This window comes from Argopecten irradians, chromosome 4, assembly GCF_041381155.1.
Source record: "Argopecten irradians isolate NY chromosome 4, Ai_NY, whole genome shotgun sequence".
Lineage (NCBI taxonomy): Eukaryota > Metazoa > Mollusca > Bivalvia > Pectinida > Pectinidae > Argopecten > Argopecten irradians.
In genome coordinates this window covers 12,787,022-12,806,979 of record NC_091137.1, presented here as the reverse complement: position 1 = coordinate 12,806,979, position 19,958 = coordinate 12,787,022, and the positions used below count along the sequence as shown (strand labels likewise).

Below are 19,958 nucleotides of genomic sequence, written 5' to 3'. Positions count from 1 at the left end.
GAGGTACTCGCCGAAGGAAGAGTACTTGTCGAGGTAGAAGTACCTGCTGGAGAAGTGGAACTTCCGGTGACAGTGGTCGACTGCGATGTTGTCACAGAAGACCCTGTTGTCGCTGTTGGCCCAGATGAACCACTAGTAAAGCTTCCGGTCGATGTAGACACTGGTGACGTGTTTTGACCTGTTGAGCCTGTAGATGAAGAAGTAGAAACGGTCGACGACTCAGTTGCTTGACCAGGTGAATGTGAACTTACAGGTACATTTGTACTAGTAGTTACAGCTGGTGTTGTTGTACTGCCACCAACTGTACTTACAGACGTTTTGCCGGTTGATTGTGTGGTTGGAGAAGACAACAGTGTCGATGATGATGTTTCACTAACTGTATTAGACGAGGTGGTAATCGTGCCAGTGCTAGCAGCAACTGTGCTCTTTCTGTCGTAACAACTGTATTAGACGAGGTGGTAATCGTGCCAGTGCTAGCAGCAACTGTGCTCTTCGTTGTCGCGGGAGCTTTGCTTGTAGACTCACTAGTAGACTGCATTGTAACAGTTGTGCTACCAGCTGTGCTACTTTGTACAGAAGAACTTTCCGTTACAGGTGCTGTACTTTCACTCGATGATGTTGACAGCGTACTTCCATTTGTACTTGTGTCGGTCTGTGATGTCGACGTCTGGAAGGATATTGTAGCACCGCTAGCAGCCATTGTGTTTATAGCTGGAGTCGAAGATGTTACGACAGGACTAGTAGATTGTGTTGATGAAACACGTACAGAAGAGCTTGTAGCGACATTGCTTCCGGGTGTAGTAGACCCTGCCGTGGTTGAACTGCCGACCGAAGTTGTTGCAGTTGGTGAGGTACTCGCCGAAGGAAGAGTACTTGTCGAGGTAGAAGTACCTGCTGGAGAAGTGGAACTTCCGGTGACAGTGGTCGACTGCGATGTTGTCACAGAAGACCCTGTTGTCGCTGTTGGCCCAGATGAACCACTAGTAAAGCTTCCGGTCGATGTAGACACTGGTGACGTGTTTTGACCTGTTGAGCCTGTAGATGAAGAAGTAGAAATGGTCGACGACTCAGTTGCTTGACCAGTTGAATGTGAACTTACAGGTACATTTGTACTAGTAGTTACAGCTGGTATTGTTGTACTGCCACCAACTGTACTTACAGACGTTTTGCCGGTTGATTGTGTGGTTGGAGAAGACAACAGTGTCGATGATGATGTTTCACTAACTGTATTAGACGAGGTGGTAATCGGTGTCATCGTTTCAGAATGTGAGGTTTCTGTCGTAACAACTGTGCTTGGTGCGGAACTGGAAATCGTGCCAGTGCTAGCAGCAACTGTGCTCTTCGTTGTCGCGGGAGCTTTGCTTGTAGACTCACTAGTAGACTGCATTGTAACAGTTGTGCTACCAGCTGTGCTACTTTGTACAGAAGAACTTTCCGTTACAGGTGTTGTACTTCCGCTCGATGATGTTGACAGCGTACTTCCATTTGTACTTGTGTCGGTCTGTGATGTCGACGGCTGGAAGGATATTGTAGCACCGCTAGCAGCCATTGTGTTTATAGCTGGAGTCGAAGATGTTACGACAGGACTAGTAGATTGTGTTGATGAAACACGTACAGAAGAGCTTGTAGCGACATTGCTTCCGGGTGTAGTAGACCCTGCCGTAGTTGAACTGCCGACCGAAGTTGTTGCAGTTGGTGAGGTACTTGACGAAGGAAGAGTACTTGTCGAGGTAGAAGTACCTGCTGGAGAAGTGGAACTTCCGGTGACAGTGGTCGACTGCGATGTTGTCACAGAAGACCCTGTTGTCGCTGTTGGCCCAGATGAACCACTAGTAAAGCTTCCGGTCGATGTAGACACTGGTGACGTGTTTTGACCTGTTGAGCCTGTAGATGAAGAAGTAGAAACGGTCGACGACTCAGTTGCTTGACCAGTTGAATGTGAACTTACAGGTACATTTGTACTAGTAGTTACAGCTGGTATTGTTGTACTGCCACCAACTGTACTTACAGACGTTTTGCCGGTTGATTGTGTGGTTGGAGAAGACAACAGTGTCGATGATGATGTTTCACTAACTGTATTAGACGAGGTGGTAATCGTGCCAGTGCTAGCAGAATGTGAGGTTTCTGTCATAACAACCGTGCTTGATGCGGAACTGGAAATCGTGCCAGTGCTAGCAGCAACTGTGCTCTTCGTTGTCGCGGGAGCTTTGCTTGTAGACTCACTAGTAGACTGCATTGTAACAGTTGTGCTACCAGCTGTGCTACTTTGTACAGAAGAACTTTCCCTTACAGGTGTTGTACTTCCGCTCGATGATGTTGACAGCGTACTTCCCTTTGTACTTGTGTCGGTCTGTGATGTCGACGGCTGGAAGGATATTGTAGCACCGCTAGCAGCCATTGTGTTTATAGCTGGAGTCGAAGATGTTACGACAGGACTAGTAGATTGTGTTGATGAAACACGTACAGAAGAGCTTGTAGCGACATTGCTTCCGGGTGTAGTAGACCCTGCCGTGGTTGAACTGCCGACCGAAGTTGTTGCAGTTGGTGAGGAACTCGCCGAAGGAAGAGTACTTGTCGAGGTCGAAATACCTGCTGGAGAAGTGGAACTTCCGGTGACAGTGGTCGACTGCGATGTTGTCACAGAAGACCCTGCTGTCGCTGTTGGCCCAGATGAACCACTAGTAAAGCTTCCGGTCGATGTAGACACTGGTGACGTGTTTTGACCTGTTGAATCTGTAGATGAAGAAGTAGAAACGTTCGACGACTCAGTTGCTTGACCAGTTAAATTCGAACTTACAGGTACATTTGTACTAGTAGTTACAGCTGGTATCGTTGTACTGCCACCAACTGTACTTACAGACGTTTTGCCGGTTGATTGTGTGGTTGGAGAAGACAACAGTGTCGATGATGATGTTTCACTAACTGTATTAGACGAGGTGGTAATCGGTGTCATCTTTTCAGAATGTGAGGTTTCTGTCGTAACAACAGTGCTTGGTGCGGAACTGGAAATCGTGCCAGTGCTAGCAGCAACTGTGCTCTTCGTTGTCCCGGGAGCTTTGCTTGTAGACTCACTAGTAGACTGCATTGTAACAGTTGTGCCACCAACTGTGCTACTTTGTACAGAAGATCTTTCCGTTACAGGTGTTGTACTTCCGCTCGATGATGTTGACAGCGTACTTCCCTTTGTACTTGTGTCGGTCTGTGATGTCGACGGCTGGAAGGATATTGTAGCACCGCTAGCAGCCATTGTGTTTATAGCTGGAGTCGAAGATGTTACGACAGGACTAGTAGATTGTGCTGATGAAACACGTACAGAAGAGCTTTTAGCGACATTGCTTCCCGGTGTAGTAGACCCAGCCGTGGTTGAACCGGTGACGGAAGTTGGTGCAAGTTGTGAGGTACTCGCCGGAGGAAGAGAGCTTGACGAGGTCGAAATACCTGCAGGAGAAGTGGAACTTCCGGTGACAGTGGTCGACTGCGATGTTGTCAAATAACCTGTTGTCGCCGTTGACCCAGATAAACCACTAGTAAAACTTCCGGTCGATGTAGATACTGGTGTCGTGTTGTGATTTGATGAGCCTGTAGATGAAGAAGTAGAAACGGTCGACGACTCAGTTGCTTGACCAGTTGAATGTGAATTTACAGGTACACTTGTACTAGTTGTTACAGCTGGTATTGTTGTGCTGCCACCAACTGTACTTTCAGACGTTTTGCCGGTTGACTGTGTGGTTGGAGAAGACAACAGTGTCGATGATGATGTTTCACCAACTGTATTAGACAAGGTGGTAATCGGTTTCATCGATGCTGAATGTGAGGTTTCTGTTTTAACATCTGTGTTTGATATCGTACTCGATTGCGATGAATTATTAGTAATCTTTGATTGTATAGAAGTTAAAGTCGTTTGGTCGCCTGATTTCGTTTGATATGTAGTTGATCCAGAGCTTTTTGCGCTAGACAGAGTTGAGTCCTGAGGAGAAGCATTTTCTGTTGGTGTATGTGTACTTTGCACCACCGGATCTATTGTTTTCAATGTAATTGGCGATTGTGAGTTTAGATCAGTTGACGATGTCGTTTGATGACTTTGGTTAGTTACGGAGCTCGCAATAGGCACTAGAGGGCTGGAAGACGAAGATGAATCTCTGGAGGAGGATGGCGTTGATGACGTTGATTTTAAATCTTTAAGAAACACGAACAGAATATCATGCATTTTAAAAATTAAGATATAGCATTCCGCGTCAGAAGCAACTCTGCCTATTTCAGAAAATGTCGAAATATCTTTTTTTAAACATCACAATTCTTATTTCATTCCCGTATGTTTAATTGCACCTAGTCTAGTAACTATTACACAATTACTGCAATCGCATTGTAGGATTGATTCATGATTTTTTTTTTATATAGACTATACTTAAAATTGGATCTTTCGCTTAAATATAAACAACTGAATAATAATTTTAAGTTTACAATCTGAGTTTGTTTTAAAATGTCGAATGAAACACTAACATTAAGCGTTTGATCATTACAACATAATCGTTCTTATGTATCCGAGTTACTTCCCTTCGTTTCACTCTGAAATTCTTATATATTCGAGTTATTTCCCTTCGTTTCACTAGGCCTCTTAGTTATTCACAAGAAGTCGTTTGAAGATTTTAGCTTTTTTTGACCCCGGTGACCCTGCATGAATGCCAAGGTCATTCATTTGAACAAAAAGTTATCGAGCGGAAACCACGGATTTATCTGTTTTGGGGATTTTAAAGTCCCGTAACTCTTGCAAATATTGACGCATTTTGATCATTGTCGAACTCATTCGAGATCTCATTTATATAAAGCAATATACTGAATTTGGTTGAAATCAGACAATAAATACTAAAGTCATCGCACCGGAAACCATTACCCGGACGCCGATGACAACACCGATACCGACGCCAACATAGTGATACCTAAGGGCGAGTTCACGTGAAACTCTAGAGTTTACACGAGCGTTGCGTGTTTCAACAAAACGGCGATAGTTTTAACTCGAGTTTCGTAATTTGAACAATGAACTCTACCCGTGTCTAACCCAGCTCAGACCCAGGGTTACGAGAGTTTCTCTTGGAGTAGGCCAACATGTTTTGTTCACGACTCTCGAACTAGGCTCTATAAATAGGCCAAGAGTTGTTTCACGTGACCTCGCCCTACGTGTCTCCCTTACGTTGCGACACAAAAATGCATTCATTACGTTCTTAGATATGGTGGCCACAAAAACAACAAATGCCACTATCACATATAGAAACCTGTCAGCCATGTCCAATCAATCCCTAAGTTACCAGGGGGCAACAAGAATCGTTTACAGACAGACGGCGGACAAAGCACAGATTAATGTTTATTAGAACAAAATTTACTTCTGGTATGATAATAAACAGAGTAATTTATCCGGTTTCTGCGGAATATCATTTTCATTAAATTCTCGCCAGTTTATTTTATACATGAGCATGTAAATTTCTAAGTGCCTGTCCTGTATCTTACACCAATCAGTAAAATTACTACATTATTAGTATAAGGATTATCTCGATAAAATGCACTATGAGCCAGGTAGTTTCTCAGTTAACAGAAAACATCTGATCTATAAACGCAAAGACACCGCGCAGCTCATACGAGTTATGCCCCTTCGTGCATTACCCTAGGCCTCACAGTCGCCTTACCTGTTAACGTTGAGGTAGTTGAGGATGATGATGACGTCAATGTAGATGATGATGAAGAAGGTGGAGTACTATGAACATTTGTCAGGTAGGCTGGGGTTTGTCCTGTGGTGAAGCCGGTTGCCGGCGCTCCACTACTTGTAACGGTAATAGTACCATTTTGTGCAACAGTTAGTTTCGCATTATCTGGGAACAGAACAGTATAGTATATTTTCAATAAGTTAAGCATTATCTGGAAGAGAACAGAAGAGTATATAATTAAAATAGATATTTTAGCATTACGGTTGGCATTATCCATGTATCTTTGATAAAAGTTAATCGGTAGTTGTCGCCTGAATGTTTTGCTTCACCTAACATAACCAAGACTAAGATTTAGTTGATTTTAAAAAGGTCAGCTTACACTCAACAGAAATCGGATTAAAATACAGATTCTTATCATCACTCCGTTTGATAAAGGATGTGACAACATGCTGTTTCTGATCTTTCGAATTGCTTCCAGAATCTTGGAAGTGAATTTCAGGAGACGAAAGATTCTCTTCATCCTAACAACTTTCTTCTTCCTTATGTCTCCATTGTCAACGCTTAACTTTTTTCCCGTTTAGAAAGGGTGAAGGTTCTGAATAAAGTGGTAGTTTCTGCACCTGTTTAGCAGTCAGCTTAAATGAAGCGTAATTATTCAATAAAAGTCGGTCAAAAGTGGGGGAAGCTTACTCAATTGAACGGCGAATGATGACTCTTCGCGTAAGGTAGAATTTATCCGCGACGACAAAAAAGTTAAATATTTTATTGTAAAATAAACATGACAAACAAAGTAAATTTCAGAGAATTTTTTTTATCAGATCAGAACTTTAAATATATATTCAATTTTGCTAAAAGTTGATATAAAGCGTATTAACATAAAGAATTCGTACTCGGCCACATGTGTGAACTCGCTGACCGTTTTTGTGCAGCGAGGCGATTACATTCGGAGTTTGCCGAAGTTGTCAAAACACTGGTGTTCAAGTAGCCTAGCTCAACGTGTTTGAGATTGTCGTCGGACTTGACGATATTATGTCCTTGGGAGCCATGTGATTATATAATCTAGGCTTAGATCCATCGCCATCTACATACGGAACAATTTCACTCGTGTTCGATTGGTACAATGTATTTGTGGGGATGCGTAACTGTCAACACGTGGATTACTAGCAGTGCATGTTTTATAATACACATGATTAAATTCTCAAAGAACAAAGACAAGAGGGTAAGTTTATAACTGACCTCTGTCAGAGGGTCTCACGCCCGTCCACCCCTAAGACGCGATCGTAGGATGAACACAGACACAGGGGTAATGTTTACATTTGACAGCACTGCACGTCGCCCCGGTCGGGATATTTTTCCCGTTTCTTTATACAATTGTTAATTTAAAAAATGTTGGTATCATATATGAATATAAAACATATATGTATTGTTTACATTTTTCCGAAATTCTATGAAAAACAACAATATACACGTAATGTTGCGTCAAAATGTAAACAAAGCCATGTGTTTCTTTATAAAAAAGTAGTCCCTTTAAGTTGAATAGAACATTTTCATACGCAAGTTCAAAGTTCAATGTTACCATGCAGTTATGGTAAACAAAATCGGCTAGTATTTGCGTATAGTGAACAAGCCTAGCAAGTGTAAATATGAAAACATGCATAGTGTGAATCAGTAGTTTACTATGGACACATCCTGCTATGAAAATTGGTATGACAAAATATAAATTCACGGAAAAATCACACATTTTATAGGTGACCCATAGCAATCATGTCCAGCGTTGTATAATCTAGGTTAATTCTTTCAGGATGTGAAAGGTAAGTGTAAAAACAACGTTTTGAATTTATATCGAGCCCATTTCTGCGCCATGTGAGTCCTGCCTCGATTATTAGAGGTTAGACACGACGTAATGTTCAAAAGTGTCTCGTAGTGCTATACCTATGACGTTGTTGGAGTAGTTTGTCCGTTGTCAGTATAATTTGACTAGTCGGGGAGTGTTGTCCGTTGTCAGTATAATTTGACTAGCCGGGGGTGTTGTCCGTTGTCAGTATAATTTGACTAGTCGGGGAGTGTTGTCCGTTGTCAGTATAATTTGACTAGCCGGGGGTGTTGTCCGTTGTCAGTATAATTTGACTAGTCGGGGTGTGTTGTCCGTTGTCAGTATGTCCGTTGTCAGTATAATTTGACTAGTCGGTTTGTGTTGTCCGTTGTCAGTATAATTTGACTAGTCGGTTTGTGTTGTCCGTTGTCAGTATATTTTGACTAGTCGGGGTGTGTTGTCCGTTGTCAGTATAATTTGACTAGTCGGGGTGTGTTGTCCGTTGTCAGTATAATTTGACTAGTCGGGGTGTGTTGTCCGTTGTCAGTATAATTTGACTAGTCGGTTTGTGTTGTCCGTTGTCAGTATAATTTGACTAGTCGGTTTGTGTTGTCCGTTGTCAGTATATTTTGACTAGTCGGGGTGTGTTGTCCGTTGTCAGTATAATTTGACTAGTCGGGGTGTGTTGTCCGTTGTCAGTATAATTTGACTAGTCGGGGTGTGTTGTCCGTTGTCAGTATAATTTGGCTAGTCGGGGTGTGTTGTCCGTTGTCAGTATAATTTGACTAGTCGGGGTGTGTTGTCCGTTGTCAGTATAATTTGACTAGTCGGGGTGTGTTGTCCGTTGTCAGTATAATTTGACTAGTCGGGGTGTGTTGTCCGTTGTCAGTATAATTTGACTAGTCGGGGTGTGTTGTCCGTTGTCAGTATAATTTGACTAGTCGGGGTGTGTTGTCCGTTGTCAGTATAATTTGACTAGTCGGTTTGTGTTGTCCGTTGTCAGTATAATTTGACTAGTCGGGGTGTGTTGTCCGTTGTCAGTATAATTTGACTAGTCGGGGTGTGTTGTCCGTTGTCAGTATAATTTGACTAGTCGGGGTGTGTTGTCCGTTGTCAGTATAACTTGACTAGTCGGGGTGTGTTGTCCGTTGTCAGTATAACTTGACTAGTCGGGGTGTGCTTGTTCGGTGTCTTCGGCGGAATGTTTAAGTGAAAAAGCTGATTGCAAGCGTTCCACTATACAAGGAGAAGCAACACGATCATACCCAAACAAACAGTCACGTGGATGGCCGTCCTCAAATGGCTTTGGCTGTTAATAGAACTAACAAATACATAACACTGGGTGAGTGACAGGGCCACGTTGACATCCCATTTTTTTTTTTTTTTTTAATTTTAATAATGAGCTGACATTTTTGTTAATATTATGCTTGAATGTGTCACTCAAAATTTTACAATATGTAGTACTTTTTAGCTACACATTTTTAATTCTCATCCACAATATATATTTTAGTGTTACCTTGCTGGACATTTGTGCCTGTTGTGTTTACATCAAAAACGACTTGGTGTACACTGGTATCTGAATGAATCTACACAAGTATAATTTCCAAGATATTTTAAGGATTTCTCCTGCTGGTCCTAAGGACCGGCTGACCCTAAAAGTTACTGGTTCTGACTGAAAGTTACTGGTCCTTAAAAAGTTACAATTTGTCCTTCATCCTTGTAGTTTATATAATTACAAAATGTACTAGCTAAGCAATAGTTTTACTTATTAGTAAAATATATCCGCATATCCGGATTTTTGTGCTATTTTTGTTTTGTATATTCTCTATCTGGACCAAAAGTTGCAGGTCAAAGGATCAGCAACATGGCAATAATTGTCTTCCCAACTAAGAATCTGTCGGTCATGGGCAGACGGACAGGCTTTAAGTTCGTACCCTGGATATTTTGTTCGAAGAATGTTGTTACACATTGTTAGACTGCAGAGAGACTGAACAAGCCAACTGAGCCACTTAATCTGATGCAGCGGTTTGTACAGGTTTTCATTATCACTGTCCGTTTATAAGTTTATTTATAAATTACCAAGATTACCTTAGTTCTGCCGAAAACATTTAGTTAACATTTAGAATTAATGCAATTTTGACCATGATGTTTTTTTTTGTCATTATTAAGAATAATCATGTAAATCAGGTCATTATCTAGAATAAGCAAGTTACTATCACTCGTTATATACTCCCCTGGAATATGTCTTAACAAAACTGAAGGATATGTGAGCACAATAGATAAGACAGGTAGTTTGGTTCTCTGATATACAACAACAAAATTGAATAGCGGCACACTGTAGGTGATGTATGACTTTGACATTGTAAATGTTCAAAATAAGACTGAACAAGCCAACTGAGCCACTTAATCTGATGCAGCGGTTTGTACAGGTTTTCATTATCACTGTCCGTTTATAAGTTTATTTATAAATTACCAAGATTACCTTAGTTCTGCCGAAAACATTTAGTTAACATTTAGAATTAATGCAATTTTGACCATGATGTTTTTTTTTGTCATTATTAAGAATAATCATGTAAATCAGGTCATTATCTAGAATAAGCAAGTTACTATCACTCGTTATATACTCCCCTGGAATATGTCTTAACAAAACTGAAGGATATGTGAGCACAATAGATAAGACAGGTAGTTTGGTTCTCTGATATACAACAACAAAATTGAATAGCGGCACACTGTAGGTGATGTATGACTTTGACATTGTAAATGTTCAAAATAAGTCTCTGTAGGCATGTGATTGGTCAGTTGTTTTTCACCTGAACTTCCTTCAGTATTGCTATGACATATTCAAGGGACGGATATAACGACAGTGAGAGTAACCACTAAAGAATTGAGAATGTGATTATATTAGAAGCAAAAATAAATTGATTGAGACGGAATGACCAACAGACTTGTATATTGTGTAGAGATGTCGCAACTCAAGAATTTCGGAAGATTCCGAACTCTAAACTATAGTAATGTACTTACAAGATACGATGAGAAGAAGAAAGATCAGTTTCACTGCCATTCCATGTCGATCTAAAGTGTGCCGAGCATTCTCTAGCATCACACTCTAACCTTCCCGCGCTAGATCTGAAACAGTGGTCAACATTGCTAATTACATTGGTAAATATATCTAGTAAAATACATGGGTAAACATGTCTAATTACGTAAAATACATCTGTAAAAATATCTAGTTAAGTGGTGAAAATGTAAAATAACGTAAAATACATTTGTAAATATCTAGTAACATAAAAAATATATAGGGGAAAATGTAACATGTATTGATAATACGTATCATAGTATGGTGAAAGTTTCTAAAATATACACTGGTAATGTGAAATATTTACTTACGTTAAATACATTACAGAAATATCTAGTTATGCTAAATACATCACAGAAATATCTAGTTACGTTAAATACATCACAGAAATAACCAGTTACGTTAAATACATCACAGAAATATCTAGTTAAGTTGAATACGTTACAGAAATATCTAGTTGCGTTAAATACATCAAAAAATATCTAGTTACGTTAAATACATTACAGAAATATCTAGTTACGTTAAATACACCATAGAAATATCTAGTTACGTTAAATACATCACAGAAATATCTAGTTACGTTAAATACATTACAGAAATATCTAGTTACGTTAAATACATCACAGAAATATCTAGTTACGTTAAATACATCACAGAAATATCTAGTTACGTTAAATACATTACAGAAATATCTAGTTACGTTAAATACACCATAGAAATATTTACTTACGTTAAATACATCACAGAAATAACCAGTTACGTTAAATACATTACAGAAATATCGAGTTACGTTAAATACATTACAGAAATATCTAGTTAAGTTGAATACGTTACATAAATATCTAGTTACGTTAAATACACCACGGAAATATCTAGTTACGTTGAATACGTTACAGAAATATCTAGTTACGTTAAATGCACCGCAGAAATATTTACTTACGTTAAATACATCACAGAAATATCGAGTTACGTTAAATACACCACGGAAATATCTAGTTACGTTAAATACATCACAGAAATAACCAGTACGCTAAAATTACATATATATCTAGTTACGTTAAATACAATATGGAAGTATCTAGTTAAATTAAGCATACACACTTGTGAAAATATGTTTAGTTAGATAAAATGCATAATTATGTAACAAAAATAAATACTGACTCCCTCTTTTAGAAGTGGTTGTGAGTTTTATTTATTTATTTATTTATTTTTTTAATTATTTCAAAATTTAAACAAAAAATGTTAAACAAGTTGTTTGAAATTCCGGAAAGGTGAGCGAAAGTGTTTTGTACAGTTCGTGTGGACTACTAGATTATATAGGAAAAGAGACTAGATTTGATTTACGAGCTTATCACAGATGATAAAGTTATATAATGACCCTTTACATCACTTCATAACTTTAAAATTTATTTAAATTTTCAGTTCACATGATTTGATGATAAAGTTTAACAATTAAGAATGTTAACAATGAATAAGGTAAACGTCATCAATATTTCACGCAGAAATTAATTAGTACTTTTAGAGCCGAAGGAAAAAAAACTTAACAACGAGATCTGCATTATTCACCATCTAGTTTGAATACTTAAGTTACAAATCGGTATATCTACTCTGTATATTGGAACAAATACTAAATTATTTCTTCATTTTGACTATGTCAGCGACTAAATGTCCAAATGTATTCGTGCATGTTAGACTACATATCGTGATGTCGTTATCCCGAATACCAGCGGCGACTTAGAACACCTTCTCCGAATCGATATTACTGCCTTGTTAATCCGAACATCCGAAATATATCAGAATCAGAGGATGTTGTTACCTGTGTATAATTATCGATTGTGTAGGACAGGGAACGACTCCCCAGGTAATATCACGGTGTCATCAATATAAAAGTTTCATTCATTCATGCTCTCTTACCACTACACAACTATGGGGATTAACATGTATCATTATTTCTTTATGCAGTATGATCCGTGAATATGCATGATAAATACCATAATGTGACAATTTAATACGCTCTTACTGGCAGTATTCAAGCTGATATAAAGCAGGTACCAGTAAAAGAAACTCCCGATGGAATCCGTACCTATAAATATAGGGTAACGCATTTCTTGTGTGAATGGGTATTTCGTGGTCAAATGTTTGCTTGATGTTGGATTATTTCTGAGCTAGTAAGTGAACTAAAGTCAGTTTTTTTTTTAATTTTTTATTTGCAAATCCTCCCGAGACCAAAATGCCCCCAAAACAGGTGTATGAGGGATTACGTGAACAGTTATATATGAATCATTTTTAATGTTCACATACATCCACATTATAATTTATGAAATTCCAAACCCAGATTTGTCTCGTCAACGATACCCATTGTTCATCAAAATGAATGGACACAATGCCAGTCTGACTGAAACCAGATCACTGAAGAGGATGACCTTTTTAACTGAACCTCTGTATTGACAGGGATTAACGAGAATGGAGTAAAGCAATCAATGACAGCTTTGAGAGCCATTTGATTTGCATGACGGCTTATTACTAGCAACAAACATTATTAGCAAAATATTGGATGGGTTTTTTTTTGCTTTTTTGCAGTAAAACCTGGCTGTTGAAACGAAGAATAACCGGCACTTTGATCATTACATAAATAAGTCATAAACTATAAGTATAAGAATGATGCAGAGTGAGACGTGTATTTTACACACGTTACACAGTAGGTAACTTAAAACGCCTTGAGATTCTGTGCGTTCACATTAACCTTTCGGGGCATATAGACTGGTTACATATAAAGCCCAGTCTAACGTGATCAGTATTATTGACTTTGCGTGCACTGGCCGTAAGCTTACACAACGTATTATGTGTAGGACATCTATTCAGATTTGTTAATAAGGGAAGCCGGTGGTAGTAATATAGGCCATGTCTACATAACCTTACCGTGACCAAATATATAAAATTCCATATGTAAATTAAGACTTTGATAAAGATGTCATTTGTAACTTATTTCACGAAACAGAGGGCGACTGACACAAAAATGGATTCTGTTAGACTGTCTACCTAATCAGAGTTCTCAATAGATGTCACTACACCGCAAGACAAAGTGGCCATGGGTGTGGACTGCGCCGGACTTTGATTAAATTCGTTGACCGGAAGACAGGCTGGGTTTTATGTAGAATTATGCGTTTGAAGATAACTATAGCACAAAGGAAGTCAATGTAATAAAGCTACCGTATAGACCACCATAAACGTCGTCAGGGCGACATTACATCTAGGTATCATTAGCATACCCAAAGAGGAGTATACAGCATGCTCCTCATCACAGGATCACCTGTCCACAATCATTTACACTAGCATAGAGTAGTGTGGGAAAATGAGATTAATGGACAGTTATAAGTCATTTAAAGAATATAACAATATAGCGATAGTTTCTTTCAGTACAAGCAGCTGTCCATTTTATTCCATGCTGTAGGTGTAGACAAGATTTACTTATTTCCCTTATCAAAATTGACTTATAAGTCATGGTTAACACTACATGTAAATCCGTAAGGTGCGGAACATTTTGCTGTGATAGTTTTGTACTGTTTTGAAAAGCTACTTAAGAAAACTAACTCCGTTGAAATTGAGATAAATTATCCATTCTAGGATAAGATGGTCATTTGTGCCTCTGGTTAAACACAGAAACATATTGATTCTTTGCCTTTGAATTCGTTGCTGAGAACCACTGCTCCGGATGCCATGCGCAGAGACTATGGAATGATAGCACGAGATAATGCGAGATGATGATCCAGTTTCTTCACAAAATAATGACTTGAAGCCAATGAATACCTAGTTTGATAAATGTATGTCTTGTTTATAAAGCGCTTGTAAGGTTATGTTTAAAATAAGAAGGCTGTATTGGAACTCATATCTACAGAAGTCACATAAACGGACTAGGAAGCGCACAAAGAAAGCAACAAAGCAAATACAAACAGACCTAGAATTCTGATATTATCCCTGCATTAACGTATACAAGGTGTAGAGGCGATATGAATTAATACATACGATCACATCTTTATAATGAATGTGTAACAAAATGACAAGAGGAAATAACGTTGACAAAGTTGATAACACGATGAGGAAGTTCGAAAATATAGAAATACTCGATTAATAAGCATATTGTCAAATTCTTCCAGATTACTGCTGTAACAACAAAATCTGCGCAATAGTCCGTTTGGATAAAAGTAGGGGACAACTTGAATGTTAATAGTATTTAAACCATGGAATAGTTTATAATAAACAGGTTAGTTTTCTAAAACGATCGTCTTGTTCAAAACATTCAAAGAGGCATTGGACGCCGCTATATTGCATCTAAATGATCCCGCCTTTTCATTTCACTGACTGATAAACGATTACATAACTTATAAACTGAAAAATCATTAATCTGTTAAATATCCATCATTACATTGACCCCTACAGTTTATAATTACAGTTTGAATATGAAGTGCATGGTAAATTTCGGTGCTTTATGCAATGGGCAGACAGCAGCGTATTCCATTGAAATAGGTCATTGATATGTGAACAAAGTAAAAAGATTAGTAAAATAACCAATAAAACAATAATCAAAACGCTATAAAATATTATCTTCTTTTTTAGAGTGAATCGGAAAAGAGTTAAATCAGACCAAGAGAAACACATCATAAAGGTGTGTCCAGAGATCGAGGTAACGCGTGGGCAGGTGTGTCCAGCTCGGCTGATTCCTCACATGAAGGTGTAAGGGAATGATCAGGCTTTCTCATATCTACAATAAACAGTAACAAAATAAAGCTAGCTGGATATATTTGAATTGTGAGTGGATTAATTGAGTTTGACCCACCCAGTGGGTGATAGTAACCGAGGAACCCTGACCTTATCCACGCCAGGCATTGTGACGGTTTTTGGGGAGAGTAAGGTCTGTACACCGTCTGTCAATCACACCTATCCTTACAACACCCATAATATACACAACTACACCTTTACGTACTTCAGTCTGACTTTAAAGTAGAAACAATTAATGCTGAAAATTAATAAAATACAAAATACAACCCATTGTTTCAATAACAACTTAACAATAAAATGTTCTTAATTATAGCGGTTTTAAAGTTGGTCAAACCATTTCAAAATTGTTTCATACAATGAGACACGAGTAATAGAAAGGGTTTTAACAGTGATATACGGAATTCCATTCCAGTACTTAAAGCAATGGAGGAAGAAATGAAATAACATGAATACATGTGAAATACATTTTAGTCAGTTTAACCTATAAAATGTAAAAAGTCGCATTTACCATGCTACCAACTACAAAACTAACAGACACACCGTCAATAAATGGAAATTTGTTGTCATGCAAATCTAGAACTCTACAAACGCACTTCCGTGTAGAATTTATCTTTTAGTATTAGGTTGGATAACTAATACATAGAGTAATTGTTCTGTCGGTAATCACCATTACTGCATGATAAGGCTTCTCCTTACTGGAGGACATTCTAAAGGTTATTCTCTAAATAGTTCGTAAGAAAAGTTCCATCCAGAATTCATTAAAGTCATAATACGAATAATATATATCATTTACATAGTTTCCAGTGAATAAATGATTTCCCATTTGCCTCCTTAAGTAGTCATAAATTTAAGTTTTCTTCTATAAAATAAAATTAAGTGAAAAATTGGGTGCAATTTTGAAGTCACTCACTGAAAGACGAATTATGTGATGTTGGGATAATGCACATTTCAATGTAGGATAAACTATATTATATAAGGGATCTACCAAATCTATGTCTGATTCTGATTATATTGAACTGTATATATTTTTACAGTTGAAGTATAGAGAAAGTATCATTTCTGTGACCCCTCCACGATATGTGTAATATTTGGTAGAAAGGTCCAACCTTAGGCTCAGGGATGCACACTGTATAGCTATTCTCCTTATCATAATCGCTGAGTTGAATTACCAGATGCACAGAAAAACTAATTTTTTGAATATCTATAGTAGCATAAGGTGTGCAGCTAATAGCACAACATTCCTGTAAGTTAGTGTATGTGTGTGTATTGTGCAGTCCTTGTCAAAAGATATTTAAAAACTCTTCTTTATCAGCTGACTAAATGACAGATTTATTTATACTGACTAACTCTGCCTATGAGTGAGTCATTTTTATGGTTGTCATATGCAAAGTTTCGCTGTCAAATCAAAAGTTTTTACCTTTTTTGTTCATACAGTCATAATTAACCTTGACAAAGCAAGAGTGAAGAAACATATATTTAGATACTAGGCATAGGGCACGCGATAAAATTATGCAAAAAAAGGTAAGATTGTATTTAAATATCAATTTACGGCTCAATTAAAGATGAATTCATCTTAGAATGTCAGATCAACGGGAACTTGACAAGTTAATTGTCATAAGGTTTAAATATAGCCCAATGTAAAAAAAAAACAACTAACGAGAAATAGCGTCAACAAATAACTAACAATTCCCTTCTTTATACTTTAAAAAGTAATGTCTGAATCACCGTTATTTTAACAAGTCACATCAGTCTTATGATGTCTCTACGACAACTATAGATGAGATAGACGGACCACTGGTGTAACGTCTCTAGCACTGAACCATCGGAATAGGTTACGTTGTCCTAGTCACCGAAAGGACAAAGACAGAGATAGAAGGATGAAGAGGATGTATGTTTTGCTGTGTTTGAAGATAACAATTAAGATTGTGGATTAAACGAATAACTAAATAGTCATTATTTATGTATCATTTAGTCGGTGATTATATTTCAAATGCATACAAGTACTTTTTTCCAGAAAAGGTCAAATCTACCATAAAATTTAATTGTATGATGATTAATGAAGAAATGTTTTTATTAACAATTAAATTATTAAACCTTCTTATTCCATGTGTTTGAAATTTCTTTTTGCATATTTGAAAAAATGACCGCATCACGTCATTGTTGAACTTATCAAATGTGACTGGTCAAAACAGCTATACGACGTAAAAATGTATGTACCATAAGCGGGAAAAAACTGACATGTTAATTTTTCATTAGGTTGTGAAAATAATACAATTCTAAGGTACAGACTAAACTGTATGATGCCTTATAAATATTAACACAGAATTTTGTAAAAATGTGAAATGAAATTGCAGACGCAATTTAGCGTCATTGTCTGACCATATGTACTCATTTCACTGCTCTGTATGTTTTGCAGTACTGCGAAAATTTATCTTGAGCCCTTATTTGTCTGAGTAAAATTTAAACGTAGGCATTGTAAGCATTGATTCTCCGAATGTTGGTAACTTTTGGTTGTGAATAACATATTAAAAGCTCTACTTGATTCGTCAGAATGAAATTTACGGTACACGTAACTTTAATTAGACTTTCTCAGCTGACAAACCTCGATGGCGCCACACTCCTCCGACAGTGCCTACCACATAGAAAAGTTATACATATTCCGAATGGTGTACCTTTTGCATTGACATTGTCTCATAATGTATGGTGAGTTCAGGAAGAAAGAAACAGCTGTGTGGTGCAGTGCATTGTAAAATGCTGATTACCTAGTTGTGTATTACATTGCGACAATGCACTCATATTAAGGATGTTTATTTATTGCGAGTTAATTATCTTTTGAGATGCGGAAGTGACACTCATGTGTACAGCTAACACAGTTGTAGTGTCTCTTTACCACGGCTAACTGACTACCATATAAGGTTATAAATCAGCACACACAGACCCAGATTACTGTTCATGTTTTAGGGATTTGTATACATCGTGTAATATAATTAGCAGCCTGTCCGTCCGATAACATTAACATTAATTTGTTTGTTTATTATTCATTATTATTCATTTAGTAATGTATTTATAAATTCTTTCCGTTGTTTTAACCATTTAAACATTGATTTATTACAACATACATTCCTCTCTCTCTCTCTCTCTCTCTCTCTCTGTGTGTGTGTCTGTGTGTGTGTGTGTGTTGTGTGTGTGGTGTTTGTTTTTAATGGTGTTCTGTTTTTTCTTGTCATAGAGACATGTCATAACTATCGAATGATATGTGTGATGACATGTTTGTGAAGGGAAAGAGCCATTAGAGTCGATTACTTTGATACAGAGATAAGCTTTCGCTTTCCTTAAAATCACTTGATTATGACTTTTCAACGCGTGGCTTTTAATCTTTTAATCTGTTTCGTCTATCTCGAGTTAGTTATGCAATTCAATACATTTTATCAAATAAGGTTGTATCAATTTATATATATTCTCGAAACAAGGACGCTTCCTCTTGCGGACCATCTGGCTTCATTAACCTTGAAATTGTTATTTTGCGTTTAATTCACACTGACCTAAGATAGTAGTTATCTTTAAAATGTTCTGGTATTCTTTCGTGTATAACATATCTATATACATTGAAGTAATTTTTGTATCCTATATAACATATCGTGTGTGGTAATAAGTTTTTTTACCAATTCATCATGCGTTCATCAAAAACAAAGCCCGCGTCAAATTGATAATCAAACTGTCATTAATTCTTTTGATCAAGTTTGTTTTAAACACCTACAGAAAAATGCGAATGTTGATATCATATTACGATGTGAAATTCCATGGAAAGATAAGACACCATGCACGTTCAATCGGGGAACCCAGCTATAGTGCATTATTTAGGGAAACGTGTTCCATCCAAAGATTAATTGTTCATGTTTCATTATCATTTAGCTTAGAGCTTGCATCCTTTGAAGAACTGAACATCATAAACGATTCCAAAATTTGATTATATTCTATACATATTGTTATATTAGATATATTAAGATACATAATTGGGTTAATAGCGTGGTCATATTGAAATACAGTGTTAGCCAGCTTACTATGAGAAGAGGGTAAGCGAAACCATTTACCAACGTAAACTAAATGTAAATAAAACAGACAGGCATATTGATAAATGCTGTACATATTTGTATCCACCACAATCACAGGTGTGAAACTGTAGCGACCGGTCAGGTCCGATCGACCCGCCGAACATCCAAGTTGGCATGAATTACTTTGTTCACAGGATACAACAATACAAATTCCACTGTGTGTCTTTCCCATCACCCACCATCAGATCGACCTATTAACTATCAGAGTTTACATAAGGATATATTTTTCTATCAAAACCTGGGTGGGGTGTGTTGACCGTAAGCCGGCCTTAGTCAGGATCATGGAGCCACCTTTCCCAGAAGAACGCTATTGTTGCCCCTATCGCGTTATATACTTCCTTTGTCTTCCTTTGGCGGGTGGAAATAGTCCACCCTGACAATTAATCTTTGTTGTGCCGCTCATATCACGTTAGTAAAAGGAATTTGAACAAAATTGATATACCTAATGATTGGGGGAGGGGGTGGGGGTTACGTTGCATATCAGT

At 37.7% G+C, this 19,958-nt stretch overlaps 1 protein-coding gene across 1 annotated transcript; it reads right to left on the bottom strand.

Annotated features, from left to right (window-relative positions):
* Window positions 1-307: 307 nt before the first annotated feature.
* LOC138322104 (mucin-2-like) lies at window positions 308-4,207 on the bottom strand. Its single transcript, XM_069266161.1, has one exon. It carries the CDS (start codon window positions 4,205-4,207, stop codon window positions 308-310), a length of 3,900 nt encoding a protein of 1,299 aa, XP_069122262.1.
* Window positions 4,208-19,958: the final 15,751 nt, after the last annotated feature.

Coding starts and splice junctions, on each gene's coding strand:
- LOC138322104 (XM_069266161.1), bottom strand. CDS start 4,207: ATGCATGATATTCTGTTCGTGTTTCTTAAAGATTTAAAATCAACGTCA.